Below are 27935 nucleotides of genomic sequence, written 5' to 3'. Positions count from 1 at the left end.
CGTCTGTCCGTCAGCCCGCAGTCATCCGGCGGGGGCGGGGAGGGAGCCGGGGGGCGGGGAATAGACGGAAGTGACGTAACAGGGCGGGGCGCGCACCTGGGCACCTGGGCGGCCGCGGCGGCGCGGGCTAGAACCGCACGATGGAGGGCGACGGCGGGACTCCGTGGGCCCTGGGGCTGCTGCGCACCTTCGACGCGGGCGAGTTCACGGGCTGGGAGAAGGTGGGCTCGGGCGGCTTCGGGCAGGTGTACAAGGTGCGCCACATCCACTGGAAGACCTGGCTCGCCATCAAGTGCTCGCCCAGCCTGCACGTCGACAACAGGTGAGCGGCCCGGGCGGGGCGCTGGGGCGGGCGGGCGGCACCGGGGTCGGGGTGTCCGGGTCCCGGGGTCCCGCTTATCTCCCCCGGACTCACCCCTGGGGCAGCCTCGGCAGGGAAATCGGTTACCGGCGAGTCCACCGGGCCCCGGCAGTGTCCAGTCGGCCTCTCCCTGCCGGAGGGGCGCGGGGGTTTGGCGACCCCGGCGCAATCGCGCACGTCGGGGCCCGGTCAGGCGGCTCCTCCATGGCCCCTCGGGGGCCGCGTCTGCCCGGACGTCGTAAGGCGCCCAGTCGTGCTTCCCGACACTCCCCGAGTGGCCCCGGTTTTCCGGGGTCCCCAGCTCGCCGTGTGCCCCTGACCCGCGCCGTTGGGAGGCGCGTTCGGCCCGCCCGGGACCCACCTGGGCGCTGCGTTCCTCGCAGGGATTAGGAAAATTGCCGTGTGGGCATCTGGTTTTTGTGAGTGGAGTTAGGCTCCATTCGACTTACTTAGTAATTTACGTTGGAACACAAATTGGTGTAAGACAATAATTATTTCGGTCGGAAGCTCCTGCTTGGCTCGGGTGAGGCTTCCTGGGCGCCTGGCGCTTGCGCGTTGGAGCTCCAGGGCTCGGGCCTGGCCATGGGGTCCCTCAGGGGGTCCGGCAGGGGGTCCGGGGTCTTGATCCGCCGAGCGCTTCCTCGCCGCACATTCTCGTTTTAGCTGACTTAATTTCGAACCGCTGGGGAAGAACCTTGAATTAGCGCTCTGTGGCCGTGCCATGGGGCCCTCCTGCACCCCAGTATCCCTGTCCAAAAGCCAGAATGGAACCTGTCTTTCCCTACCCTGCAGGAGCGCTTAGGGTAACAAAGGCGCATGGGAAGGACGCAGAGCCGCCCCTGTTACATTCGGTGGGTCAGTTGTCATCTGTGCATAATTTGAGAGGTAGGGAGAATATTCTTGAACAACACCTCTTTGTTTTTGTAGATTTCACTGTTTACCGTTGATTTTGATGGTTTATAGGTAAGGCTCAGTGTAGAACATTTTAATTACGTATTCTTTAATGAAGCTTACATTTTACATTGAAGTCACGCTTGTATTTTACCTAGAGATTCCCTGGACACACTCAGAAGCGGCTCCTTTTAAATACCGTTTAGCCTTTGCTGCTGGCAGGTCTGGTTTCGAATGCTTGGCTGATTGAGTGATGGGGCTGCAAAGCCCCAGCTTTTCTGCAGAATGGTTGTGATGCTGGTGTCTGGGGTGGCAGTGCGTGCTGTGGCCCCACACGGTGACTATGAGGTCTCTGCTGATAAGAGGCCCAAGTCCACGCCCTTTGCATTTTCGTCCGGTAGGAGACTACCCAGCAGAGCTACTGATGGCTTTTGCCGTAACCTCAAATCCAGTGTTTCTTGGAAACATCAGTAGAGTCGTGACAAGTGTTATAAAATCACCATTAGTTCAAAGGTGAGACATTGGCCGAGGCTCTGCGCTTTCTCTCCCCGTCCCAGATCTCGGGAACTTCTCAGGCCAGGAGGGGCGCTGTGGTTATTTTGATGAAATCCAAACCACTGTGAATACCAGCCAGTGGTTAGGTGCTGAAAGGGAACCCTCTCCAGAGGGGCATTTGTTTGCTCTCTTGGGGATGTTTGTCTGATGCAGTCTTCTAGGTGCAGCAAACTTTAATCATCAGCGAACATTTTCACACAGTGGTGTGAAAGCAAGCACCTCCCTGGCCTGACTCACCAGCTCACGTGCTTAGGCTCTTCTGTTATTTCTAGCGACCAGTCCCTTATTTCTTGGGTGGCCTAGTTGGAGGTAGGGTTTCTCCACTTGAGGCGGATTGCTTAGGATATTGCATAGCTTGGTTGAAAAGTGTTTTGTCCTTTGACTGGAAGCCTTTCCTGCCCTGCCCAAAGCAGACAGGTGATGACATGTCAGGTGGCTAGGTCGAGGTCAGCATCGCCTGGCAGGAAGCACTTCACCTCCTGTACTCTGCTGGACCTGGTAGAGCAGGTTGGGTTTTCATGTGCAGCAGTGGCTGATTTTTCTGAGAAGATGGGCAGACCCCAGCTCTTTGTGAAGCTGATTCCTTTAGGTTAATTATTGACTGTATTTGCTTGAGGTCCTTGTGAGGAATGTACATGCATCCCACTTTGCTCCAGGAGGAGCTAGTTGCATTGCAGTCTCACAGGGTTGCACCCAGGCCTCGAAGTAGTCCCTGTGCCCCTTGCCCTGCCATATTTTCCAGTGCTTTTCTGAAGAGTTGCCTCTCACCCCAGCCCCTCATATCTGTAAGACGTTTCCTGAATTGCGGGACAGGATTTTCCTAGGGTCTTTGTGTGCAGCCCCAGCCCTTTACCCCTTCTGCCTACATCTTGCTTCTCCTCTTGGAGGGTCAGCGGCTCTGACCCCCACCACAGGGGCCTGGGGCTTTTCCAGGCTGTCTGGGGTCATTTATGGCCCTCTCCACTTGTTGCATAGGACCCACCACAGGTCCAGGTCCAGGTCCAGGCGAGGCTCATTTTCATCGGCAAAGGCTGCTTGCCTCTCAAGGTGGTCTGGGTTCTCCTGGCTTCCTGCAGCTCCCCTGGCCCTGGCCTTTAGCCACCCATTGGCCACAGCACCTGCCTGGGGCTTCTCTGAGTAGCAGGCCGTGCCAGGCCTTGTGAGCATGCTTTTCTGTGCAGGAAAGTTGAGGGGCTGCCTAGCCCCTGGACACTTAGCTCCCCAGGGACAGGAAGAGCCTGCCAAGGGGCCCTTTCAGTAGTTCACAGGTGACACCCCACTGGTCTGAGATTCCCTTCGTCATGGGGCCTGGTGCCTTGGAGGGTCTTGTGGGGTGGCTTTGGAGAGACAGCCGGCCTCCCTGGCCGACCCTCACCGTGGGGGCCACAGGGCCTAGGGTGGGGTGTAGGGATGGGTGCTGTGACTAGTTTGGAGACCATATTCTTTATTCACTTTATTCTTGGAGAGAATAAAGTGATCTCAAAGCCCCGTTCCTCCCCTGCCAGCCCCTAGCTAAGAAGATGCTTGGAAGAAGCCAGTGCCTGCGGGGCGTTAGCTGGCAGCAGCTCCTACCGCATTCAGCCCCGGCTGGTCGGGGCGAGCCTGAGCAAACTCTAGGTTTGTAACAACAGAGCTGACAATTGGACAAGCCCGTTTCTTGTCAGTTTTAAAAATAGCCGTGTGGGAACCCCTCCGAGGCTCCCTGGGAACATAATTGGATTAGTGTGCAGAAGGCCTCGCTGAGAGGCATCGGCTAACAGATGATGAAACTCACTTTCCGGCTGCGCTTCCTGAAGGTAGTTCCTAGGTTTCCCCTTCGGAGCTCTGTGTTACCTGAGCAGTGTCACCGCCTCCCCCACCTCCCTGCTTCTCCCCGCTTCCCTTCGCGTATTTCGTCCCCGCTTGCACAAGACCACGTCCTGGGGCCATTTTTTCCCCCTTTCCAGGATGCGTGCTTCCAGGGAAAACCGCAGCCGGCCTGGTCCACGGGTCTTTGGAAATTCTGAGCCTGGAGGAGAACCTTGGGGCTTCTCCAGGAAGTTTCTTTTAGAAATGATTGGTGTGATGATATTTCTGGTATTTCTCACTACTCCAGCGCCCTCCCTGGGAGGGGGAAGTCCACTTTGGCTAGCCCTAAATGAGGAGAAAACCAAATTCATGTAAGTGCTACTCAGCGTGTCTTTGAAAAGTTGAACCCCGAGTTAATCCTAATTAATGTCCAGAAGTTTTTCATGTGGAACCTAAAACGGGGTTCAGGGGACTGTAGGGGAGCTTTCCCTGTTCCTGCGCAGAAGCAGAATTGGCAATGCTTTCCCCAGCAGCGAAGGAGACGAATAGGGCGCCACCCCCACTGAACTGTGCCTAAGCGCAGCTGTGCTTGGAGCGAGGCACAGTTTTTAGGTTGCATTTTAATGAACACCGATGAGGGGGGTTCTGGTCAACCCAGAAATGCTGGCTCCACTGTCAGCCGTAAGAAATGTGATTTGGGGGCAGTGCGCATGTGACCGTGCGATGCTCTGTGTTCCCGGCCGCCACTCCAGCACCTCGGCTGGTTTTGGCATCTCTACACGTCTTAAAATAATGGTCATAATAATAAATCTGCAGTTCCTTTTGTGTGGTTATCAAAATAAGCCAGAAACACTACTTAAAAGAAAAAAATGCGTCGAAAAATAGTGCCATTGCTAAAAAGCAAGTGGTGGGTTCTTTCTGTGGTCCTAGTACCTGAGAACTTCTTAACCTCTCTGATCAGAAAGGCCTCTTCCTGCAGCTTGCAAGGAGGCCCTTTTAGGCTTATTGAATTGCAAATGCCGCCGGGTGACACCTGACCCCAGAAGGGCTGGAGCTTCCTAAAGCTGCTGGGGTTTCACAAGTGTGCACCTGGGGAGCCCCTGAAGAGTGGCTAGAAGGAGGGGTCGGGTGGGTTTTGGACCCTTGGTTAGCGGATGGTAAACAGTATGGAAAGTTCTGAGGATATGCCGATGCTTCTGAATGAAATCCAGGCTGGTAGGAAGGGAGCCCCCCTACCTCCACTCCTGAACCTCAAATCTCCCACGGGGCGGTCCCAGGACTGGCTGGAATCCTGTCTGCCCCAAGCCAGTTTGGATCATGCTGTCACAGAGAAGAGACTCTTGTCCATGGAAACAATGACTTGTTTTCTGGGGCAGCTGGTTTTCCTTGAGAAAATGCCCTGAAATGTGTGGCCCGTGGAAGGGGGAAGTCGAGTCCGGCCCCCGTCAGGCAGCTGTGCAAAGCCGGGGTGGACTGTTAGGAGAGTCAAGCCGGGATCGGCTTTCGGGAGGCGGCCGGCAGCAGTGGCCCTCGTTTGTTCGTTTATTGCACAGTGAGGTGAATGGGGTCTCTGTTCCGTGGAAAGGGCCCGGGGCAGGGAGAGTCAAGAACTTGCTGAACTTGGTGCGCTGCGGAGGGTGTGCTCTGCTGCCAGCCTGTGGCTGTAGGAGTCGCTAATGAGCTCGCTATGCCATCAGAAGTCACCTGGGTTTTATGTATTAAGCCCTTTGGGCAAATAGAAGAAAACACTTTATTTGGAGAGTGGTTCAGAGCTCCCGCTTAATAAGCTGTTCAGCCTTCCTTTGACTGACTTTGGTCTCAGAATACTACTTGTTATCAACAGCTTTGGCTTAGAGACTTCACTCAGAATGTTTACTTAATATGGAAAAATGACGCTTGCGGTAGCTGGCCTCTGAACACCTGAATTGTCAGCGCCTCAAAACCTTCTGGCCAGGAGGGTGTGCCTCCCATGGTTGCACCGTGGAAGTGGGTCTTAGTCCTGTGGAGGGACTTTCTCCAGTGCCCCGGGCAGTGTCGGAGAAGGGAGGCCACACGGGTCGGCGGGGCAGCAGGCTGGCCACATGTGAGCAGTAGGAAACAGACACATCGCAATTTTGATTCTTAACAAGACAAAACAGAAGCAGCAGCTGGTACTGAGTCCCAGTCCAACAGTTTGGAAGTCCGTGGCTGTTGCTGGAGTGGAAGTTGTGCTGGTGCTCCTTTAAATCCTTTAGATCGCTGAGGAGGGCCTCAGCCACCGGCGTTCCCAGAGGAGGAGAAAGGCCTGGAGCTGAGAGGTGTCATTTTCCTTCCTCGGTGCCTGGTTTCATTTTGGCTGATGCTTGGCCTTGGCTTCCTTTCAGGCCCTCTGCTTCCTCTTTTCCCAGTGCTTACTGAGGCTGTGAACAGGGTTGAGAGGCTCACGATCTGCACCCCCATCCCCAGGTGGGTCCCAGAGCCTGGCCCAAGCTCCTGGCTTCAGGGAGGGGGATTTCCCCAGGAGTGAGGGAGCAGCTGACAGTATGCTGGGAATGGGGCAGCCTTTCAGCTCAACCTAGGGACCCCCACAGGCCAGCACTGCACACTGGTGGGCATCTTGTTCCCATTCATTGGTCCTTTAACCAGAGCGCTAGGAAAGTAGGCCACGCCGGCCTCAGCATTGTCTCCTCATAATTTCACATTCATTCCTGATACTTGCTTCGCTCGTTCCCAGGGCCCGTGGGATTCTTTGCTCCTTGAGTGTATTCAGATCCACTTTTGACCTGCCCACTCCCACACCCACCCAGCTGCTCCTCCTGGGGTGCTCCCACGTCCGCTGTGGGGGACCGCCCAGCGACCCCTGGCGCAGCTCCAGAGGTGTCCTGCGGGTCTCTCTCCTCCCACGTGCAACCAATGGACCGGCCTGTAGATTCTTCCAGCAGAGTGTGGTGTCCTGCTGGCTTCCCCCTCTGCTCTGCCAGGCCCAAGGGGGTCCACGGTGACCCCTCTGCTCCGCTCCGCTGGCCTCCCAGGTGCCCCTGGACTCTGCAGGTCTCAGCTTCCCCACTCTCTCGGGGGCCCTTTCCTATGTTGCCTTCTGACTTTGGGTCTCTCTTAATTCTCCAGAGCTCCCTGGAACTTCCTTTCAAGGGGCTTAGATTTTTCGACCACACTTCTCTTCTGGGGGTGATTCTCCGTCTTCTCCCTTAGAGGGTAAATGTGAACACCATGAAGACAGGAAAGGGGCCTCTTGTCCTTAGTTCTAACATATAATGGATTCAAGCGAGCACTTGCCAGTACACAGAACTGCTTGAAATAAAGGTCAGGTAGTGCTGGGAGTACTGAAGTGGTGATCCTAGGCTGCAGTAGTTTATTGGCTGAAAATGCATTCGCTGGTTTACATCGGGATTATTAAACTTGGCACCATTGGCATCTGGGGCTGAGTAATTCTTAGCCTTGGGGCTGTCTTGTGCATGGGATGTTGGTAGCATCCTCCAGTTGTGACAGCCAGAATCTCTCCAGACATTGCCCAGTGTTTCTTGGGGGGTGAAGTGTCTCTAGTTGAGAACGGCGGGCTACGTCCTGAGACACAGAGGCCTAGCTGCAGTTTCACATTCCGGGGGGCGGAGGCGCGGGGGCAACAGGCTGAGATCTCTAAGCCTTTGGCACCTGTACCACGTATGGGAATTTCCACAGCGAGAGCTAAACAGTAGGATCCAGGGGTTCCTGCTGGCCTTTCCTTTAGGGGAAGTGTCTTCACAGGTAAGGGCAGCCTGGGAGGGGCTGAAGTCTCTCAGGGGAGGTCAGATCTTTAAGACATGGATGTGTTCTGTTGGCACTGTTTTGGCGTCTCCAGCAGGCGAGGAAATGGGAACCACTGAGTGATTTCCAAGCACCTGCTCCAGGTTTGTCACTGGGAGGAGCAGGCTGTGTCCAAGCTCCAGGCTGTGCCCCTGCTGTGGCAGCCAAGACTGGGTTATGGGCAGGGGCTTGGGCTGGACTCTGGATTCTGTGGGAATTACCCGGAGGCCACCCCAGCCAACTGCCTGCTGGCCTGTGTGTGGACGTGGAGCTGCCTCCTGGACTGTGTGTGGACATGGAGCTGCCTCCTGGCCTGTGTGTGGACATGGAGCTGCCTCCTGGCCTGTGTGCGGACATGGAGCTGCCTGTTGGCCTGTGTGCGGACGTGGAGCTGCCTCCTGGCCTGTGTGCGGACGTGGAGCTGCCTGCTGGCCTGTGTGCGGACGTGGAGCTGCCTGCTGGCCTGTGCGGACGTGGAGCTGCCTCCTGGCCTGTGTGTGGACATGGAGCTGCCTCCTGGCCTGTGCGGACATGGAGCTGCTGGGTTTCCTGCTCTAGGAGGTTGGCTCTCTCCAAGTGTGCTTCTGAACATTTCCTTTAGGGAACTTATGATTATATTATTAGAAAGCAGATTGGCCGGGCACGGTGACTCACGCCTGCAATCACAGCACTTTGGGAGCTGAGGCGGACGAATCACTTGAGCCCAGGAGTTCAAGACCAGCCTGGCCAACATAGCGAAATCCCATCTCTACTAAAAAATACAAAAAATTAGCTGACTGTGGCACGCCTGTAATCCCAGCTACTCTAGAGGCTGAGGCATGAGAATCACTTGAACCTGGGAGGTGGAGGTTGCAATAAGCCAAGATCATGCCACTGTACTCCAGCCTGGGTGACAGAGCAAGACTGTTTCGAAAAAGGTGAAAAAAGGAAAAGAAAAAGAAAAGAAAAGCAGATTTTCCAGCCCCAACCTGGAGCACATTCTCAAGGGGTGAGGCCTGGGAACCAGCATTCCAGCCAACTTCCTACCATGTCTGTGTTCAGGAACTGGTGACCTAGAACCTCCGTGGCCAACATGCGTCCTCGTGGGATCCAGCCTTTTACCCTGAACGTGTGCTGAGACTTTTGATCCATGACGCTAACACAGACCATTGCTCTGGGATTCTAGTCTGAAAACACAGGCTGCACCAGGGAAGTGACCTTAGACCAGAGGCTGGCAAGCTTTCTCCACCAAGGGCTGGAGGGCAGTGTTTTGGGCTTTGCAGGCCGCAGGGCCTCTGTTGCAAGGGTGCCTTTCCGCTTTGAAGTGCAGAAGCAGCCGCAGCCGTATTTAAATGAATGGGTGAGGCTTTCTTCCAGTAAAAGTTTATACAAACAAGGTGGCAGGCTGTGGGCAACCATTTGGCAGATTCTCAAAATGTTACACAAAGAACGTGACCAAGCAATTCTACTCCTAGGTGTATGTCCAAAAGGATCGAAAGCCAGGACTCCAGGTGTTTGTACACCAATGTGTGCAGCTGTACAGCATTATCCACAGAGCCGAAAGGTGGAAGTGGCTGCGTCCACCAACAGCTGGCTGGACAAACAGCAGGCGGTGTATTCATGCAGCGGAGTATTACTCGGCCATGAAAAGGAAGTTTTGATATATGTTACAGTGTGAATAGACCTTGAAAACATGCTTAATGAAATAAGCCAGACACAGAAGGACACATTTTATATGCTTGCACTTATATGAATTTGCCTAGAATATAGCAAAGAGGTTACTGAGGATGGGGGTGAGGGAAGGAGTTACTGGTTAATGGGTGCAGCGTTTTTGTTGAGGATGATGGGAAAGTTTTGGGTGTAGATAGTAGTGATGGTTGTTCCACACTGTGAATGTGTGTAACACCAGGGAATTGTACACCTGTGAATGGCTAAAATGATAAGTACTATGTTATATCTATTTAACTTATATATATATAAAAATTTTTTTTTTTGAGACAGAGTCTCACTCTGTTACCCAGGCTGGAGTGCAGTGGTGTGATCTCAGCTCACTGCATCCTCCACCTCCTGGGTTCAAGTGATTCTTCTGCCTCAGCCTCCTGAGTAGCTGGGATTACAGACACATGCCACCACGCATGGCTAATTTTTGTATTTTTAGTGACAACGTGGTTTCACCAGTTGGTCAGGTTGGTCTTGAAGTCCTGACCTCCTGATCTGCCTGTCTTGGCCTCCCAAAGTGCCGGGATTACAGGTGTGAGCCACCGCACCCAGCCTATATTTTTTATTTTAAAAAAATGGCTGGTTGGATTTGGCCCTTGGTAACCCCATGCTTTGGACTCATGCTGTTTCATTAGTTTGAGTGTGAGGTTGGATTCTGGACTAACTGGGCCACTCAGGTATTGGGCTTAAACCAAGAAGGTGAGTTGGGTTCTTTGAACTAACTAGTTACAACTTTTTTCATGGTTTTTGGGTTTTTTTGAGATGGAGTTTCCCTCTGTCACCCAGGCTGGAGTGCAGTGGCATGATCTCGGCTCACTGCCACTTCTGCCTCCCTGATTCAAGCAATTTTCCTGCCTCAGCCTCCCGAGTAGCTGGGATTACAGACATCCACCACCATGCCCAACTAATTTTTGTATTGTTAACAGAGACAGGGTTTCACTATGTTGGCCAGGCTGGTCTTGAACTCCTGACCTCAGGTGATCCACCCGCCTCGGCCTCTCAAGTGCTGGGATTGCAGGCGTGAGCCACCGTGCCCGGCCTAGTTACAACTTTGAGTGGAACCTCAGCTTCTTTTTCCTCCTCAGGAGGAGGGATTGTTGCCTGCACCTGCAGACTCTGAGACTCCCGAGCCTTGGCTCATGGCTGCCTGTGGAATTATCATTCACACAGGTGGACCCTCCACACGCGTTGTCAGTGGTACCTGTAAAACAGTTAGAATTCCCTCCTCCTCACTTCTGAGAACGTTCTCAGCAGCTCAGGCCTGAGACTCTGCAAAGCCTGCATTAGTGCTGTGACGTTAATGCGTGCCCCGCGTGTGTGCACTTGAAGCACTGGCTCAGCCCTCTGCAGCCAGTCGTCTTCGGGCCGGGGTGCTGTTTGTGCTTGTGGCTGAGTGACCACTGCATGTTCTTCATGCCTTTGAACTTTTCCAGGGAGCGCCTGGAGCTTTTGGAAGAAGCCAAGAAGATGGAGATGGCCAAGTTTCGCTACATCCTGCCTGTGTACGGCATCTGCCACGAACCTGTCGGCCTGGTCATGGAGTACATGGAGACGGGCTCCCTGGAGAAGCTGCTGGCCTCGGAGCCGCTGCCGTGGGATCTGCGGTTCCGCATCATCCACGAGACCGCGGTGGGCATGAACTTCCTGCACTGCATGTCCCCGCCGCTCCTGCACCTGGACCTCAAGCCCGCCAACATCCTCCTGGATGCCCACTACCACGTCAAGGTGGGGACCCGCACGGTGCCCGAGGGAGCTGGGCAGGGAGGGCCTGGGTCTTGGGGAGCAGCGTATCCAGGGGTGAAGCCCTGAGGTCGGGATAAGGGTGGAAGAGGAGGTGGCTCTTCTCGGAGGACAGAACTTGAAACCAAGGCCTTTGCAACCTAAGGGCGCTAGGCGTCTGAGCTTGTCCTGGTCGGTATGGAACCGCACACCGTGTAGCTGGAGGGTGGGCTTGGTGACCGTGGGGGCTGCTCCCCCAGATCCTGGCATATGACTCGTTCTGAAGAAAGATTACAGGTTTGTGGGTTTTGTTCTTATGAAATCAACCTGTCGGCCAGGCATGTCCTCGTGAGACCTCAGGCTCTGCAATGAAGGGACGCATTTCCTCTGTTTTCAGGGCCTCGGGGTGGTGGGAATGTGGGGGTCCCCTGCAATGGGGTCCTTAAAGTGCTGCGGAAGAAGCTGTCAGGCGGGGTGGAGAGTGTGGGGCGGCAGCACGTTGTGTCAGCGCGGGCCTGGGAGCTGGAGCTTGCTTTGGCTTCGTGATAGGTTTTTGAAACAGAAAAGTGAGAGGGATAATAAAACCGGAAGCTGCATCGCTGCTGGGCCTCGGCAGGTGTCAGCATCACCACCTTTGCATCAGGCTGCATTTCCTGTATCTCCTTTGCTGGCCTTCATGGCCAGGCCTGTACTGTTGTTGACACGTCGTGGTTACACCTGACACATGGTTTTTCCCCACGCGGTGATGTTCACACGCTCTCGAGAGGCCCGGCGTGAATGGCTGGTCCACATAACACTCGTGTCTTCGCTGGGAGCAAGAAGGAGCCGAGAGCCTTGACCCGGATTCATGCAGTTCACGCAGGGGACAAGCAGAGGAATCCCCCGCCTGCCTTGGCTGCGCTGCTGTTCCTAGTGGCACGGCACTTCCAGGCCTCTCTTGTGGCCGGGCCATTAATTAGGAGAGACCTGAATTCAGGGCCTGGCCCTGCCCCTGAGCTCTCGGGTGAGACGGGCGTGGTGGCCCGTGTGGCATGCGCACGGCCGCTCCCTGCGTGGACTCTGCAGCCGAGTGCATCTCGCGTGCCTGGCTCAGCCAAGGCGGCAGTGGGGAGGCCAAATTTTCACTTTGGGCAGTAACTATAAGTTGTTTCTTAGGTAGGTGTTGCCCAGTAATACGATTGCAGCCAGAAGATTTCAGCACCGTCCTGCTAAGTGAAGTAGGAAATTGAGATGATGGAGACAAAAATCAAGTGACTTGGCTTGAATGGGCTCTAGGGTGGTTTCTGCATCTGCTCATGTTCTGGGATTCCCATTTTCTGTGGTGGGCAGGACTGGGTTTCACATGTGGACCCTCCATTCCTGCCAATGTTTACGGGCTTCTTCCCAGGTCGAGCAGGCCCCAGGGCCCTAATGACTAGGAAGGTCTGCTGTCCAGCATGCACTCAATACCGGGAAGGGCGTGCCGGAGGCGTCCCCTGCGGGAGCTGCCCTCATCCTCAGAGCAGACGTGCAGGGTGGACGGTGGCCTCTGCTTCTCACTGAGTCTGGGCTTAGAGTGGTTAAATTAGCAGCCAGGATCGCCCAGCTGTAAGTCACATAGTGGAGACCAGAACACAATCCTGCAGCCTCCACAGACCTTGATTTTACCTGGGTTGCCACTGTGGTTGACATGAAAGAAACCAAGTGACCACCATATGCAGCGGTCACTTGGGGGCAGAGTATGTGGCCCATAGGCAGGGCCTGGAGGCAGTCCCGGGGGATGGGGTGGGAGTGCTCCTGGGGGTGGGCCTACACAGGGCTGGGCTTTATCTGCCCTCAGGAGTCGGGGTAGGCAGCAGCAGAGCCTTTAGGTGAAGGAAACAGCCCAGGAGATGCAGAGAGAGCTCTGGGTTTCCTGCCGGGGTAGCAGGCAGCTGGAATTCTCTGTCTGTAAGGATGGCTGCAGCGGGTGGATGCCGCCTGGATCTGCTTTCTCAGGGAGGCTGCTGTGGAAGGCTCGCTGGGGCCTGGCCAGGAAGTGATGGGACATCTGCGTGGTGCCCCTGGGGTCTCTTAGGGCCCTGTGTACCCTGACAGGCTGCAGGAAATATCGCTTTGGTGTGACTCGCTTCTTAATCAGGCGTGTTAGTCACCATCAAGAAGCCCAGAAACAAACAGAAAAATGTATTTACATGACATACCTCTTTTTTCTTAGAAATAGCTACTGTGTGTGTAGAGCGCAGCAGGGAGTGTTGGGGATCTGAAAGTCAGCACTTTCGTTCCTGAAAACAAAGTGTGAAAGTTGTGCGTGGACTGGCCACTGGGCGTCTGGGTGTCCTCAGTAGATGGTTATTCAGAACAGGAATAGTTTAATCTAGAATCCTGAAATTAGACCGTAGATTGCCATTCCAGCTCTGACATTTGCCTCTGAGATGGGCTACCCCGGTGTCCAGGGATTGAGTGAAACTGAGAATACCGCAGCAACTGTCCGCTTCACACAGCTTATACAGAGAAATAGTATATAAAGTAACAGAATCAAGTTAATGCTTGATGTTATTCAACATTAAATATACTAAATACCCATAGTAAAATATTAGTTGGAATCGATTTCAAGTTAAAAACGAAATAACTTAGTCTAACATCTCAGGCTGCTTTTATGTGTCCAGTTTGCCGGGAACACACGCTTTTCAAAGGGTTATACGTGGGTCGCGTCCTGCTGTGTCTTCTTTAGAGCAGATAACGACCTGCTGTGTCTTTCTTTGAAAGCCAGCAAAGCCCCTGCAGGCTGCTTTCTCAGGCTTGACAGCTGGACCTTGAAGTTGAAGGGCCACGTGCTTGGGGGCAGCTGTGAGCCCTCAACTCTCGGAGATGCAGAGTCGGGTGCTGAAGAGAGTGTTTGGAAGCCGTGAGGCATTTGCCGGTCAGGGTGGTTGCCACGGTGGCGGTGGCTGGCCGTGGAGGACGCGGGCGAGGGGCAGCCCTGGGAGGTGAGATGAGGAAGGGTGGAGGGGAGATGCAGCCGTGAGGGTCAGCGACCCTGCCGGAATTCTCAATTCCGAGCTTGCATTCTGTTGCCAGAGGTTTTGCAGAGAATTTCGCCTTGTTTTCTTTTCACCAAGTATGGTTTGGAGGGACTGGCTCTTTCTGACAAAGACACAGAGAAGGAGGAAAGGCTGCAGGCCTGGGGAGGCGCCCGGCCGAGACCTCTGCGCCTCAGTCCCTCTCCTGTCTTCCTTTTCTTCTCTTCTTCTTTTCAAAGTGATACTAGATCTCATTTTATTTTCACAACAAAGCTACTTTTATTGCCTCCTTTTATGAAAAAAGGAAACAGGCACAGAGAGGCTAATCGTCCAGGACCACAGAACTTTAACTTGTACGTGCAAGATTAGAACAGCGAGTCTGATCCTTAGCTGACGGTGGGAGGGAGATGCTTTTCTTCTGTAGTCAGCCATACAAGGGGAGAAGGAATTACCTAGAAAGTGTGTGATGCTTTCTTCACTTTTACTTTCGGGATACGTGTGCAGAGTGTGCAGGTTTGTTACACAGGTGTGCATGTGCCATGGTGGTTTGCTGCACCCGTCAGCCCTCTAGGCTATCGTCTAGGTTTTAAGCCCCGCATGCATTAGGTGTTTGTCCTGACGCACTCCCTGCCCTCTCCCCGCACCTCCCAACAGGGCCCGTGTGTGATGTTCCCCTCCCTGTGTCCTTGTGTTCTCATTGTTCAACTCATTTCTGAATTTGAAACCTTTGAAGCCGCTGATGACGGTTGAACTGAAGCTTCCTGTGCTCTTGAGCTTATTTTGAGAGTTAGGACACATTATTGTGTCCCAGTGTCCGGCTGCCGTCGAGGTTTACAGGATCAGGTGATGGTGGTATTCTGGGGAGCTGGCGCTTTCCCTAAAGGAGTGTGGCTCTCGAGGGCGGTGCAGGCCTGAAGGCCCTGGGACCAACAGAAGTGAGAGGAAATGAGAGTCGGGGCCTTGTCCTGGTGCTGCTGGCTGCAGAGGAGGCCGGTCTCTTCTCGCAGGCCTCCCCCGCAGGCCTCCCCCCACTCCCTGCGGGTGTGCTCAGGATCCTGGAAGCCCAGTCGTAAAGTCTCCCTGCCTGCCGCTCGGTGCTGGTGCCGATGACAGCAGCCCCATTGGCTCACCGCTTGGGCACGGCCAGCCCAGAATGAAGGCCTGACTCAGCCTCATTTCCTGTCACTCCATGGGTGTGTTTGAGAGGAGCCCAGGAGTTAATGAAAAGGTTTTTAAAAAAAATCCATATGCCTTGAAGGAGAGTTGAGGGTGGTGCTCCCCCTGGATCCGGAGTCCCATTAATGCTAATGAGCCGTGGCTTCTCCCACACACTGTCTTCAGCAGCTTCAAAGGGGTCTGAGTTACACTGGAGAGGAGAGGACACTGGCAGGAAAGGGGACGCTCCCATCCCCCACAGAGAGGTCAGCCTGGGAAAGTGGCATCTAGTGAGCTCCAAGGGCACCTTTGCTGGAAGGAGACCTGAGCCTGCCTCCCCCGAGTGCAGACGCCGAGGGCGTTCCTGGAGGAGCTGGTGGCTGGTGCTCCCTGGGGCCTGGGCCCTGCCAGCGAAGGTGTATATCAGACCTTCACTTGAATGCATGTGTTTGAAGCAGCCAGCGAGTGTCTGCTGATCACAAAACACCCTAGGTGGATGGGGCTGCCAGGCGTGTGTTTTGTTTGCTTTCAAGTTTAAAGAGCTTCTGAAGGTGTGTTTCCCTTTAAAGGACTTGCAGCCACTTGCCCGCCAGCCTTCCCAGCTGGCAGGTTGCACAACCGGCTCCCCGGCTTCTCTAGGAGCAGACCTGATCTTCACATGCGCTGCTCTTTACCTGAACCCTCTAAGGCTTGCCTATTCCCCTTTATGCCAACTGGCTGTCACCACAATGGCAAACATGATGCCTTCCAGAAGGTGGATTCTAATTCTTCCCGAGTTCTGTTCCAGAGAATTCCTTCCTTACAGCCCGATCCTTTAACCTGCCCACCAAATGTGCTGCTCCGAAAGCCTCCAGGCTCGCTTCTGCCCCAGAATCTGCCCCTCCATGCCGGGGTCAGCGCTCCTGGAAAGCTCTCACCCACCGTCTGGGATTGCCAAAGGGAGCTTTTGATAAAGCATCTGAAAGCATCACTGTTGGAGGCTAATGAGCCCTGCTCCCATGGCTGTGTTGCAGATCTCTGATTTTGGGCTGGCCAAGTGCAACGGGCTGTCCCACTCACACGACCTCAGCATGGACGGCCTGTTTGGCACCATCGCCTACCTCCCTCCAGAGCGCATCAGGGAGAAGAGCCGGCTCTTCGACACCAAGCACGATGTATACAGGTATGTGACATGCCGACCCCCACCCCCCACAGAGGCCAGGGCCTCTGAACCTTGAAGCTTCATGCCCTGAGCTGCAGCTTTCAGAAAGGCCTCTTACTGCCAGTCAGAAGCGGGGTTCAGGCCAGGTGCAGCGGCTCACGCCTATAATCCCAGCACTGTGGGAGGCTGAGGTGGGAGGATCGCTTGAACCCAGGAGTTTGACACCAGCCTGGGCAACATGGTGAAACCTCGTCTCGACAAAAAATACAAAAATAAGCCTGGCATGGTGGCATGCACCTGTAGTTCCAGCTACTCGGGAGGATTGCTTGAGCCCAGGAGGTGGAGATTGCAGTGAGCCATGATCGCATCACCGAATTCTAGCCTGGGCAACAGAGCGAGACTCTGTCTCAAAAAAAAAAAAAAAAAAAAAAATGACAAGGGTGGTGCTGGAAGAGTTTGGGGATTTCTTTGCTGTGAGTGTTGCTGGCCGAAGAGGAGGAGTGTTCCCAGGCGCACGGTAGAGCCACGCTGAGAGCCCTGCACTGCTGGAGCCTTGGCGTTTTTGTGACCCGTGGGTTTTATGGCTTGTCTGCTGGAAGAACCTGCTGCTTTCAGTGGTCTGGGTGTCTGTGTGCATGTGTGTTTGGACTTTCTGAAATTCACTCTGATTCTGTGAGGGGAGCAGCTCATCTTCTTCATGGCAGTTACCTTTGTTGGTCAGATATCAATACCCAGGTCACCTAGTCCCTTCCTTTTTCAAATTGTAAAGATCTTAATCCAGACTTTGGAGAAGAAAAGTGGGCGGGAGCATGTGAGCAGGCACTAAGCCTCCCACCGTGGCTCTCACCCTGCAGCTCTGAGGGTCTGACTCAGCATTTGAGCACTAAGCCTCCCACTGCGGCTCTCACCCTCAGCTCTGCGGGTCTGACCCAGCATTTGAGCTCTGCGTTTTGTCATGGCCACCCCTGCAGCCCAGGCCGACTGGTTTGACAGTAGCCATTGTGCATGTGCTTAGCTGGGGCTTTAAGCTGAGAGTTGCCTGAAGTGTCACTTTGGAGACTAGTCACAGCTTGTAGAGTTTGAGGAGAGTAAGAGCCTCTCCATTTATTCTGGAGTTTCAACTTTTGAACCTGCAGCTTGAACCAGTTTTCAATGGTGAATTGGGTGTCTCTGTAAACAGCCGCTCCCACCAACTCAGTGCTCCGTGGCGGCTCAGTTTTGGGACTTGTGTTTTTTTGTGTGTTTGTTTTTTATCAGTTTGGGTACTTTTCTGGTGTATCCAGAGTAATGTACATGAACATATCCCTGATACATCTATGTATTTCTAAACAGCCCCCTAAAAAGGCTTTGAGGCGTTCGACTGGATTGCCTCCATGTGTTCTATGCGCTTTCTTTAACAACGCTCTGATGATGAAATCTCAGCGAGCCTGTTAGGAACGCTGCTTGGAATTGGAATCCGTGTTTTCAGAGAATAAAATCATTGTTGAGGGGGCATGGCAGTAGCCCATTCATTCATTCACCTACTCATCCATTTCTTCAGTAAATGCCTGTGCAGGTGCTCTGTGCCCGGCGCTTGAGAGGCGATGATAGGCACGCAGGTGCTGTCCCCAGGAGCTCACTCCCCGCCTAGGGTGGCACCCCCTTTGGGAGTCCCTCATGCTGTCTGAAGATTTGCAGCCTAGTTGGTGGAGTTACTTGAGTCTGTCTGACATCTGAGCCATCAGCTTGCTGGGCTTCACTGTAGAGAGTTTTCTCTTTGTAAAAACAGGAGAAATCTCTCAGTGTTGTGGCTCTGTCTTTGGAAAGCTTCAGAGCAGGTTTCTTCACGCCTGTTGCTGAGGGTGAGAGCTTTCGGCTTCGAGTCTCTGGCTGTCAGATGCTAACGCGCCTGGTTTCTCTTGCAGCTTTGCCATTGTCATCTGGGGCGTGCTCACGCAGAAGAAGCCGTTTGCAGGTGAGTGGACCCGTCTTTGAGGTGTAGTGTGCTTATCTTTCCTGGAATAATGGGGGGACATCTTGTTGTCCTTTCTCTGTCCTAAAACAGGGCCTGTGACCCACGCTCCCATAGCTGCTGCTCTGTGGTATAATTTGCATGCAGGAAAATGCACAGATCTGAAGGGGCCTGTTCAATGAATTTTTTTAGGTGCCAGCTAGATTTTTTTGGGTAGTAAAATGTATATAACATAAAATTGGTCATGTTAGCCATTGAAAGTCTATAATTCAGTGACATTAAGTACATTGGCACTGTTCAACAAGCGTCACCACCGTCTAATTCCAGAACATTCTCGTCATGCCCAAAGGCAAAGCCCATGCCCATTCCACAGTCCCTCTCCGTTCCTCCTGCTCAAGCCCCAGCAACCACCCATCTGCTCTCTGTCTCCAGGGGTTTGCCTGTGCTGGTATTTCCATCTAATTCTGTTTGTTTACTTTTTAAAAAGTGTGGTAAAATATACATAACAAAGCTTAGCATGTCACCGTGTTAAGCATGAAGTTCGGGAGCGTTCGGTGTACCCACGTGCTTAGAAACCAAGCCCCAGAGCCGCCCAGTGCTGTGCATTTGCACGAGGGAGTGCCCCCCTGCCCAGCTTGAGAGCTGTGGCGTTTCCTTCCCCTGCCAGGCAGCCACTGCTCCGAACACCGTCTTCAAAGTTACCATACCTTGACTTATTTATCATAAAAATAAGTATGTTTTTAGCTTTGTTAGAGAGATTCCCCTTTCCTCTAAAAACATTTCCAGGCTACTCATGGCATTTTTTGGTGTGACCTAAAATGTCTAAAGATGAGAGTCAAGGCCTAGCCCCTTGCTAGTTGGGGCTCAGACTAGGAGCCGATGTATGGGGAAGGTGCTGGGTGAGAAGAGATCTTCCCAGCATCGCGAGATCGAGTATCTCGGCAGCTTTTTAATTTTTTTTGAGACAGAGTCTTGCTCTGTTGCCCAGGCTGGAGTACAGTGGCGTGATCTCAGCTCACTGCAACCTCTGCCTCTCGTGTTCAAGTGATTCTCCCTGCCTCAGCCTCCCGAGTAGCTGGGATTACAGGCATCTGCCACTATGCTTGACTAATTTTTGTATTTTTAATAGAGACAGGATTTCGCCATGTTGGCCAGTCTGGTCTCAAACTCCTGACCTCAGGTGATCCGCCCGCCTCAGCCTCCCAAAGTGCTGGGATTACAGGCATGAGCCACCACACCCGGCCATCCTGGGAGCTGTAAAAGAATGCTAATTGAAAGCGTGGACATGCTTCACCAGGCCTCTGCCCGCAGGTGTCCGTCCATGTTGTCTGACCGCCCGTCACCTTTCTTGCCTTCTGTGCATTCTCCCAAACAGTGGCCTGTGGCCCGAGTGCCTGTGAAACGTGGCGGTGTGACAGGTGGTGTGAGGGGGTCTGATAGATGTGACACCCGAAGCCAGGCACAGGGGACAGGTCAAGGCTCAAGCCCCTGTGCTTTATTGCTGAATATGCCTAGTGTTCCATTACTGGAATGCCAAGCATTTGGGAGTTAATAATCTGCTCAAGGTCATCGCCAAGGTCTGACTTTTCAAATTCAAAAAATTGCAATCTCAAGTATAAATGGGTTAATAGATAGGAGGGGTTCAAGGTGCAGGAGAGCAAGGCCTCTCCCCAGCTTTTCCAGTCTGTGTTTGGCGGCAGGAAGTATTCCCGGTGTTTCCTTCAGTTCGCTTTCATTTTATTTAGAGGATCAGTTGGTTTTGGAAGTCTGAATAATCATGGAAATAGAAATACTTAAGATATTTATTGCACAAGATTTAATGGGAAAGTGGAGCAAAGCGTTGTGTGGAATCCTGGCAGCTGTGGGTGATTCTCGGCTGATTTTCTACCCCTGCTGAGGCACGTGGTCTCTCCAAAGAGCTGCCATTCCATGGGCAGTGTGTTTGGATCTGGAAGGCGGAGAGGGCTGTCGGGAACGAGAATCTTGAAGTCCACCTTGAGGGTTCCAGGCTGAGCAGAAAAAAGAATGTGACCCACTGAAGGCCACCCTGGGCCCTTCCCAGTCAGTAGAAGTCATGGCAATAATAATGATAATATACTAGGGCCCACGCATGTGTGTGAAGGAGGTCGGAAAGGACAGGCGGGGCCCCACATTGTGAATTGAAGGGAAAGACCCCTCCCACACCCCAACCCTGGTGCATCTGCAGGGCAGGCCAGCTGGGGGCCTGAGCTTGGGACTGGAGTTGAAGCTGAGGAAGCCTTCTTCAGACTGTAGACAGAGTTGGGTCCCATGGGTGCAGGGCTCCACAGCTCCTCCATGGTGTGTGACCCTTGTTCCCTTTCTGGCATGGGCCGTTGATGGAAAGAGCCTCATAAGATATTGTTCTCTCTTGAACCTCATCTTCCCTTGGATGAGATGCCCAGAAAGATCTGCTCTGTGACCAAACCCACGGGCTCCATCTGGCAGATCAGAACCCAGGGAAGGAAGTAGATTTCACAACCAGGATGAGAGAGCACCGTGCCCCATGAGGATGAGGGTTACAGGAAGCTCTGGCTGTGAAGCTGAGGGAAGCTGGCTTCCTGGGATGGTGTGGGGACGGCCCCATTGTGGCCCCCCGCGACTGTGGTGTTTCCTCCCGAGGGTGAGATGCTGCCACGCAGCCCCACAGAGCCCCTGACTGTCGCCCTTCCCTTGGCAGATGAGAAGAACATCCTGCACATCATGGTGAAGGTGGTGAAGGGCCACCGCCCCGAGCTGCCGCCTGTGTGCAGAGCCCGGCCGCGTGCCTGCAGCCACCTGATGCTTCTCATGCAGCGGTGCTGGCAGGGGGACCCGCGAGTCCGGCCCACCTTCCAAGGTGAGCACCCCGGGGTTTCCCCGGCACGCTCTGCAAGTGTCACAGGAGACAGAGGTGACAGCCAGGGCAGGGGCAGGGACCAGGCCTGGGTGAGGAACCGGGCGTGTAACAGGTGGGCCGAAATGAGCCCTGCACAGATAGGTTGTCCCGGCACCTGCCTGTGGCCTCTGGTACCCATGGCTGGGCTAAAGCGACTGGAAGTGAGTTGCCTCCAACCATCTGCCCCCTGCTCCCAGCCAGGGCTGGGCTTGCTGCCCAGAGGAATCTGTTTGGGAGCCTGAGGTTCAGGCGCAGCCATGCTCTTCTCGCAGACTCACCTGGCCGATGGCTGGAGGCGTCACCCTTCTCTTGGGGAATTGAATTCCTGGGAAAGATGTGTCTCTGGGATAGGTTTGCATTTAAAGCTTATGGCAGAAAATGTATGCATGGGAGCTTACCCGCCAGGTGCTGGCCGCTCTGCTCCCTGCATCTGGCAGGTGGGGCTCCCCCGGGAAGACTTTTGCTTTGAGTCTGATGAGGCCTGCAAATGATAACTGATGGGGGGCTGGGTTTGGCCAGCAAATCGCCCATGGGGGACTCCTGGGCTTGCCTGGCGAGCTCAGCCTGGGCTGAGGCGTGTGAGAAATCCCCAGCACCTGGAAGCCCAGCGTTTAAATCGAACGTGTGTGTATGCAGAAGTTGTCATCCGAGTAACATGTCCCCTTTTCTGCCCAAAAGAAATTACTTCTGAAACCGAGGACCTGTGTGAAAAGCCTGATGATGAAGTGAAAGAAACTGCTCATGACCTGGACGTGAAAAGCCCCCTGGAGCCCAGGAGTGAGGTAACGGGCCCTTCCCACAGGGGTCTTTTGTCTCCTCGGCTTCCAGGGAGGGGTTTCCAAACCACTCCTCCTCTGTGCAGAACCCCCCGCTGCCCAGACCACTCTGCCTTTCTTCTGAGCGCATCCCGCACCCAATTCCATTAGAAGCGTAGGTCCCACGGGGCCTCAGGTCCCCTGCCCCGCTGCATCCCGGCCCCACCTCCTGTGTGCATGAGTGGTGTAAGGGTTTCCCTGACACCAAACAGCCACTCATGCGATGTGTGTGGAACCATGGGATCAGAAGGTCCAGCCCCTGCCAGGGAGGGAGAGCTGGTGTGTGGGCGTCTTTGGCGATCCAGTCCCTTTGTAGCTGCTCATAAGTGGTCTGTACTCTGATGAGTGCCACCGAGGTGATTTCAGATGTGATGAGAAATTCCAAGTGCCAAGGCTGGCTCAATAGCCTTTCAGGTAATGAGACTGGAGCAGACCTGTGAGGCAGAGCCTGATAAGTGAGCTTTATAACGTGTTATCTGGTGTTGGGCAATTGCTCCCAGACTGTTGGTGTGAGCTCAGGAGATCAGGAAACACTCAGGGTGCGCCCACTGTCTAAACATAAAGGTGTACATGTGCCAGTGAGTCTGGGAGCAAAGGTGCCCGGGGGACTGCTGATAAAGAGGCAGACTTGGGCCCTGATAAGGGAGAGAAGGCGACCTGCATGTGGAGGTTGCTCGGACACCCAGCAACAGTGCAGGACGTCGAGCCGTTCCCCGAAGTGTGGGGATCTGGAGCAGACAGGCGAGCCTAAGGGAAGGGGCGTGAAATCCTGTCAGATTCCACTCACTTACCGGAAACCTGCTGCCCTCCAGTCCCTGAAGCAAGACCCTTTAAAAGGTCCCATTGGTGTACGTTGGATTGGATCAGCCCTCGCCCCTGTGGCTGGGCCCTTCCCCCCTCCCCCGTCCACACAGTCCCCAGGCCAGCCCCACGTGGCTCCGCGGGGAGGTGGCAGTTGTGGCCACGCGTGGGGGTCCTGCCCATTTCCTCTCTGTCGTCTGGTTTCCTGCTAATGCTGGCCTGTGCTGGGCAGGCTGTGCCCCGCCACGCATGCCTCTCACTCTAGCTTGACACCGTCTACCTTTGTTTGGGTGTGCGGTGCTCCTGAGCAGGCAGTATCCAGAGCTGCCTGAGGCTGGATTTTGCACTTTAATGAAGTCGATCTTTCCTTAAGATGTCTCTGTGCTGGGTGGGCCACGCCAGCCTTTGTAGCTCCGTCTTTGAGCTCCCTAGCTGTGCAGACGTGGTGGCCGATCCGTTATCTGCGTTGCTTCCAGGGTCCTCCTTTCCTCCCCCACCTCGCTCCCATGGCCCATCTGGCTCTTCGGTGTTTGTGTCACACGGGCGGGCCGTTCAGGGTATGGCAGGGTCTTCACCTGCCCCCCTTCTGCGTCTTTGCAGGTGGTGCCTGTGTCTTCGAGGCTCAAGCGGGCCTCCGCCCCCACCTTCGATAATGACCACAGCCTCTCTGAGCTGCTCTCGCAGCTGGACTCCGGAGTTTCCCAGGCCGTCGAGGGCCCGGAGGAGCTCAGCCGCAGCTCCTCTGAGTCCAAGCTGCCGTCGACCGGCAGTGGCAAGAGGCTCTCGGGGGTGTCCTCGGTGGACTCCGCTTTCTCTTCCAGAGGGTCGCTGTCGCTGTCCTTTGAGCGGGAGCCTTCGACTAGCGGTGAGTGGGGACGGCTCTTTGTGTCCCGAGAGATGTGGGGCTCGGCAGGACAGTTGACTGGACTCAGTGGGCAGCTACACAGAATCAAGGGGACAGTTTCCTGACCCGGCAAGATGCTTCTTTGTGTTCTGTCTTAACTAATTAATTTTGGGTGTTGGGCGTTTGGCTGTGTCCTGTGTCACTTAGAATGTGAGAGGAACAGGCCACATCACCAGCTCGTGCAGCTGTCTTGCTTGTGCCAATGCCATGGGCAGAGGCTGACCTCAGGGCTACAGATGAAAAACCCCACCCAGTCCAGTGAGCCTGGGGAGGAGTCGAGCCCCACTCCCTGCTGGGCTTCCTGCCTCGGGGATGGAAGTCCTGCACCCTCTGCTCAGACACTGCTGTGCCAGGACAGGACCACATCTGATCCCTGCATCTGGCAGAGAGGAGGCCAGAATGAGCACCAGGCCCAGCACCCTGGGGCTGGGAAAAAAGCACCTTCCAAACACAAAAGCCATCAAAGTTAACATAAAAAGGCAAGATTCGCTAAGTGAGAAGAGCGCCGCCCTCACAAGTAGTTTGCGAGGGTGGCCTGGTGTTAAAACCTCCAAGGATAACCACCACGTTACAAGGCCTGGGCGGGCCTTTTGCATGTGTGGGCTCTCCGTTCACGGTAGCCCATCGCCCATGGAGAAATATGTTCTAGAACATTCTCTTTGGGTCTCGTACTCTGAAATGACATCTCGTCTTCATGCTCGAGAGAGGATTACTTTCCTGGCTCAACTCGGAACGCTGGTGTTGAAACACTGAGCCTGACTGGGAGGATCCGTTTTCTTAACGCCTTGACCCCCACCTCCTTCCACATCCCCCGTGCTTCACACGAGGGTGGAGGAGAGTCGCTTCAGGGACTCGGAATTCCAGACACGACAGTAGGATTTTTGTGGTAAATAAAACTTTTCATCCTGAGTGCTGGACTGACGTCCTCCTGAAACGAGAGGCTTGTTCCCTTCAGGATTGTCATAGAAAATGTGCCTCTCGACCTCCCCAGGTCAGGAGGTGCCACTTTGAGGTGGGGCAGGAGCTGCAGCTGCTCCTTCCAGCTCTGGGCAGCAGCTCTGCAGGCCGCTAGGCCGGGGCGTCGCAGGTGTTAAGGCTTCCGGGTGAAGGGACTCCTGCCCGGTCTTTTTAGTCTATGCCCTGTTTTCTTCTTTCTTCAGTGAAGGAATGTCTGAGGTCACTATCATCTCTAAGCACCAGGGGGGCTCGCCACCCTGCAGGACAGGCAGGGCCAGTTTTCTTCTGCTAACCCACTAACAAGCACCTGGGAGACATTCGCTGGCCTGCCCTGGGGCTCTCCGCTAGGACCAACCTTAATAAGGAGGCTCACACAGCGCTCAAACATGGTCAGATGACCAGCGAGCAGCCTGGAGGCTACGGCGCTCCTCCCGCTGAGGGCCACAGCCAGGTTCCCCGAGACACCGCGTCCCTGGGTGTGCAGCCGCACTCTGACCCTTGCCTCTCCTCTCCCTGCAGATCTGGGCACCACAGACGTCCAGAAGAAGAAGCTCGTGGATGCCATCGTGTCCGGGGACACCAGCAAGCTGATGAAGATCCTGCAGCCACAGGACGTGGACCTGGTGCTGGACAGCGGCGCCAGCCTGCTGCATCTGGCGGTGGAGGCCGGGCAGGAGGAGTGTGTCAAGTGGCTGCTGCTCAACAACGCCAACCCCAACCTGACCAACCGCAGGGGCTCCACCCCGCTGCACACGGCCGTGGAGAGGCGGGGGCGGGGCCTTGTGGAGCTCCTGCTGGCGCGGAAGATCAGCGTCAACGCCAAGGATGAGGACCAGTGGACCGCCCTCCACTTTGCCGCCCAGAGCGGGGACGAGTCTAGCACGCGGCTGCTGCTGGAGAAGAACGCCTCGGTCAACGAGGTGGACTTCGAGGGCCGGACGCCCATGCACGTGGCCTGCCAGCACGGGCAGGAGAACATCGTGCGCATCCTGCTGCGCCGAGGCGTGGACGTGAGCCTGCCGGGCAAGGACGCCTGGCTGCCGCTGCACTACGCGGCCTGGCAGGGCCACCTGCCCATCGTCAAGCTGCTGGCCAAGCAGCCGGGGGTGAGTGTGAATGCGCAGACGCTGGACGGGAGGACGCCCCTGCACCTGGCCGCACAGCGCGGGCACTACCGCGTGGCCCGCATCCTCATCGACCTGTGCTCTGACGTCAATGTCTGCAGCCTACTGGCGCAGACACCCCTGCACGTGGCCGCTGAGACGGGGCACACCAGCACCGCCAGGCTGCTCCTGCATCGGGGCGCCGGCAAGGAGGCTGTGACCGCGGACGGCTACACTGCCCTGCACCTGGCTGCCCGCAACGGACACCTGGCCACCGTCAAGCTGCTTGTTGAGGAGAAGGCCAATGTGCTGGCCCGGGGACCCCTGAACCAGACGGCACTGCACCTGGCTGCCGCCCACGGGCACTCAGAGGTGGTGGAGGAGTTGGTCAGCGCCGACGTCATCGACCTGTTTGACGAGCAGGGGCTCAGTGCGCTGCACCTGGCCGCCCAGGGCCGGCACGCACAGACGGTGGAGACCCTGCTCAGGCACGGGGCCTACATCAACCTGCAGAGCCTCAAGTTCCAGGGCGGCCACGGCCCTGCTGCCACGCTCCTTCGGCGAAGCAACACCTAGCTGGCTGCCTGCGGAGACCAGGGGTCCGTGTGGGGCTCCTGTCCTGTCCTTGTGTTCCTTGTGAGGATGAAACGATGCTGCGTGGGGCCCTGTCGTGGCTTGCCTAAACATTGACGGAGTGGAGGTGACGTGGTGGCATCAGGAGGCTGGTGCTGCTGACCGGAGCGTCCCCTCCAGGCAAAGCTGGCTCAGGTGCACTTGACCGCTCCCCAATCACCGATCTAGGCACCTGCTGTCTGAAGGGACCATGGGTCAGAATCATTTCCTTGTGCTCCTAATGGACCGCTGAGGCTGGTCCCTTGGTGAGGAAGCCCCAGGTGAGGAGGCGTCCACTCTCCTGAGGCGAGCCACCTCGGGTCACTGGAACTCACCAGTCTTGAGGGAGGAGGTGCAGGAGCAACTGTGTTTTTTATCTTCATACACGGCGGTGAGCAGAGAGGCCTGTCTCAAGGTTTTCCACGGAATTGTTGTATCTGTAAGAGATGAATGCCTTATCAGCTGTTGCTTGAGACCTGTTAAAAACATTCATAACATTGGACAGTCTAGTCTGTAAATGATGACTGAGTAGTAGGTTGGCCTTGAAAACAAACAATGTTTTATGCAACAAGGAATGAACGGTAGCAGCCAGCATTATGGGGACGTGTGTGTGGCCAGCTCCTAACTGTTCCAGTCTGTTCTTCTTCGGTGAGTCCCTGTGGACAGCTGCACACACGTGGCCACGTGCTACTAGCTGCTGTTCCTTGCTCTTTGCCTAAGATGTTTGGGGAACTCTAGAGCCACAGGCATAAGAGCCATTAAAAATTCTCCCTTTGTAACCTCAGTTCTGGGGACTGAGGCGAGCCCCCTCAGGTGGCTGGAGTGCACAGTTTTTGGGGAAGAGGTGCAGAAGAAACTTTTTTATCTTCAGACTGCATATGAAGATAACATCACATAGAATTACCTGGACACAGTATTACCCGGGTGGACACGCAGTTCATCTGCACCCTTTCCAGCTCTCATCTTTGATAGGTGGTTGTTCATGCCAAGGGATAGTGTTTTGGGGTTTTGAGGGGAGGGCTTCTGACCTGCTTTCAGACATGCATCCACACCTCAGCTGTTTGAGGTGTGGCCCCAGGGAAGTTCTTGGTTGTAGAAGATGTGGCCATCTAGTGTCGTAACTTCACTGTCACCTGTGTCCCATAGGGTGCCTTCTGAATACTGTTATTAGAATAAGTTTGTTGGAGAACGTGACCCTGTGTGCAAACACATACTGTGGCCTGGTATAGGATAGAGATTGATATTAATGTACTGTGTATGTTAATGTGAATCTGGGCAGGATACTTCTTTTCCATGACAGGAAATATCTACTCTGTTGAAACTGGCTATGTTTTAATATGCCTCATTGTGCCTTTACTGTGTTGTGCTACCATTGTGTGGACTGTGTGGGAGACAAAACGTTCCATTTGATGTCAATAAAGCAAAGTACTTGGTGCTTTTTTGAAGCTGGTTGAGACTGCTTTTTCTTATAAACAAGCTCAAGTCATCTGATTTCTGAAAACCAAAGGCTGGAGGCAGTGATGGGAGCTTGCAGAGGCCCTTCTGGAAGGCACCCGTGCCCGGAATTAACCGAGGCCTTGGGGCCCCGAGAAAGCAGGGTGGTTGGGTGTCGTCCTCAGCCTGGGCTTCTCTACACACAGGTGATCCAGTGGGGAGAGAAGCGTGTCTGGATGAAAGCTCCTAACTTGAACATTTTATTTAAATGTTTATATAGTTCTTACGTTCTGTATTTTGAAATAATTTTCAGATTACAGAAGAGTGACAGGAATAGTACATAGAACTCTGGTAACCCTCCAGCCAGGTTCCCTG

The 27935-nt window shown here is 54.7% G+C and overlaps 1 protein-coding gene across 1 annotated transcript; it reads left to right on the top strand.

Annotated features, from left to right (window-relative positions):
* The first annotated feature begins 140 nt into the window (after positions 1-140).
* On the top strand, positions 141-27575 carry RIPK4 (receptor interacting serine/threonine kinase 4). The gene is made up of 8 exons (XM_012445088.2): positions 141-322; positions 10507-10798; positions 15960-16108; positions 17992-18041; positions 20737-20895; positions 21613-21716; positions 23151-23415; positions 24931-27575. Exons 1-8 carry the CDS (start codon positions 141-143, stop codon positions 26088-26090), a joined length of 2361 nt encoding a protein of 786 aa, XP_012300511.2. The 3' UTR covers positions 26091-27575.
* The last annotated feature ends 360 nt before the right edge of the window (positions 27576-27935 follow it).

Source organism: Aotus nancymaae, unplaced genomic scaffold (genome assembly GCF_030222135.1).
Source record: "Aotus nancymaae isolate 86718 unplaced genomic scaffold, 86718_ANA_hifiasm-v0.15.2.pri h1tg000022l_1, whole genome shotgun sequence".
Taxonomy (NCBI): Eukaryota; Metazoa; Chordata; class Mammalia; order Primates; family Aotidae; genus Aotus; species Aotus nancymaae.
This window is presented reverse-complemented; position numbering and strand designations above follow the sequence as displayed.

Coding starts and splice junctions, on each gene's coding strand:
- RIPK4 (XM_012445088.2), top strand. CDS start 141: ATGGAGGGCGACGGCGGGACTCCGTGGGCCCTGGGGCTGCTGCGCACC. Junction 323..10,506: donor AGCCTGCACGTCGACAACAG/GTGAGCGGCCCG, acceptor GAACTTTTCCAG/GGAGCGCCTGGAGCTTTTGG. Junction 16,109..17,991: donor ACCAAGCACGATGTATACAG/GTATGTGACATG, acceptor TTTCTCTTGCAG/CTTTGCCATTGTCATCTGGG.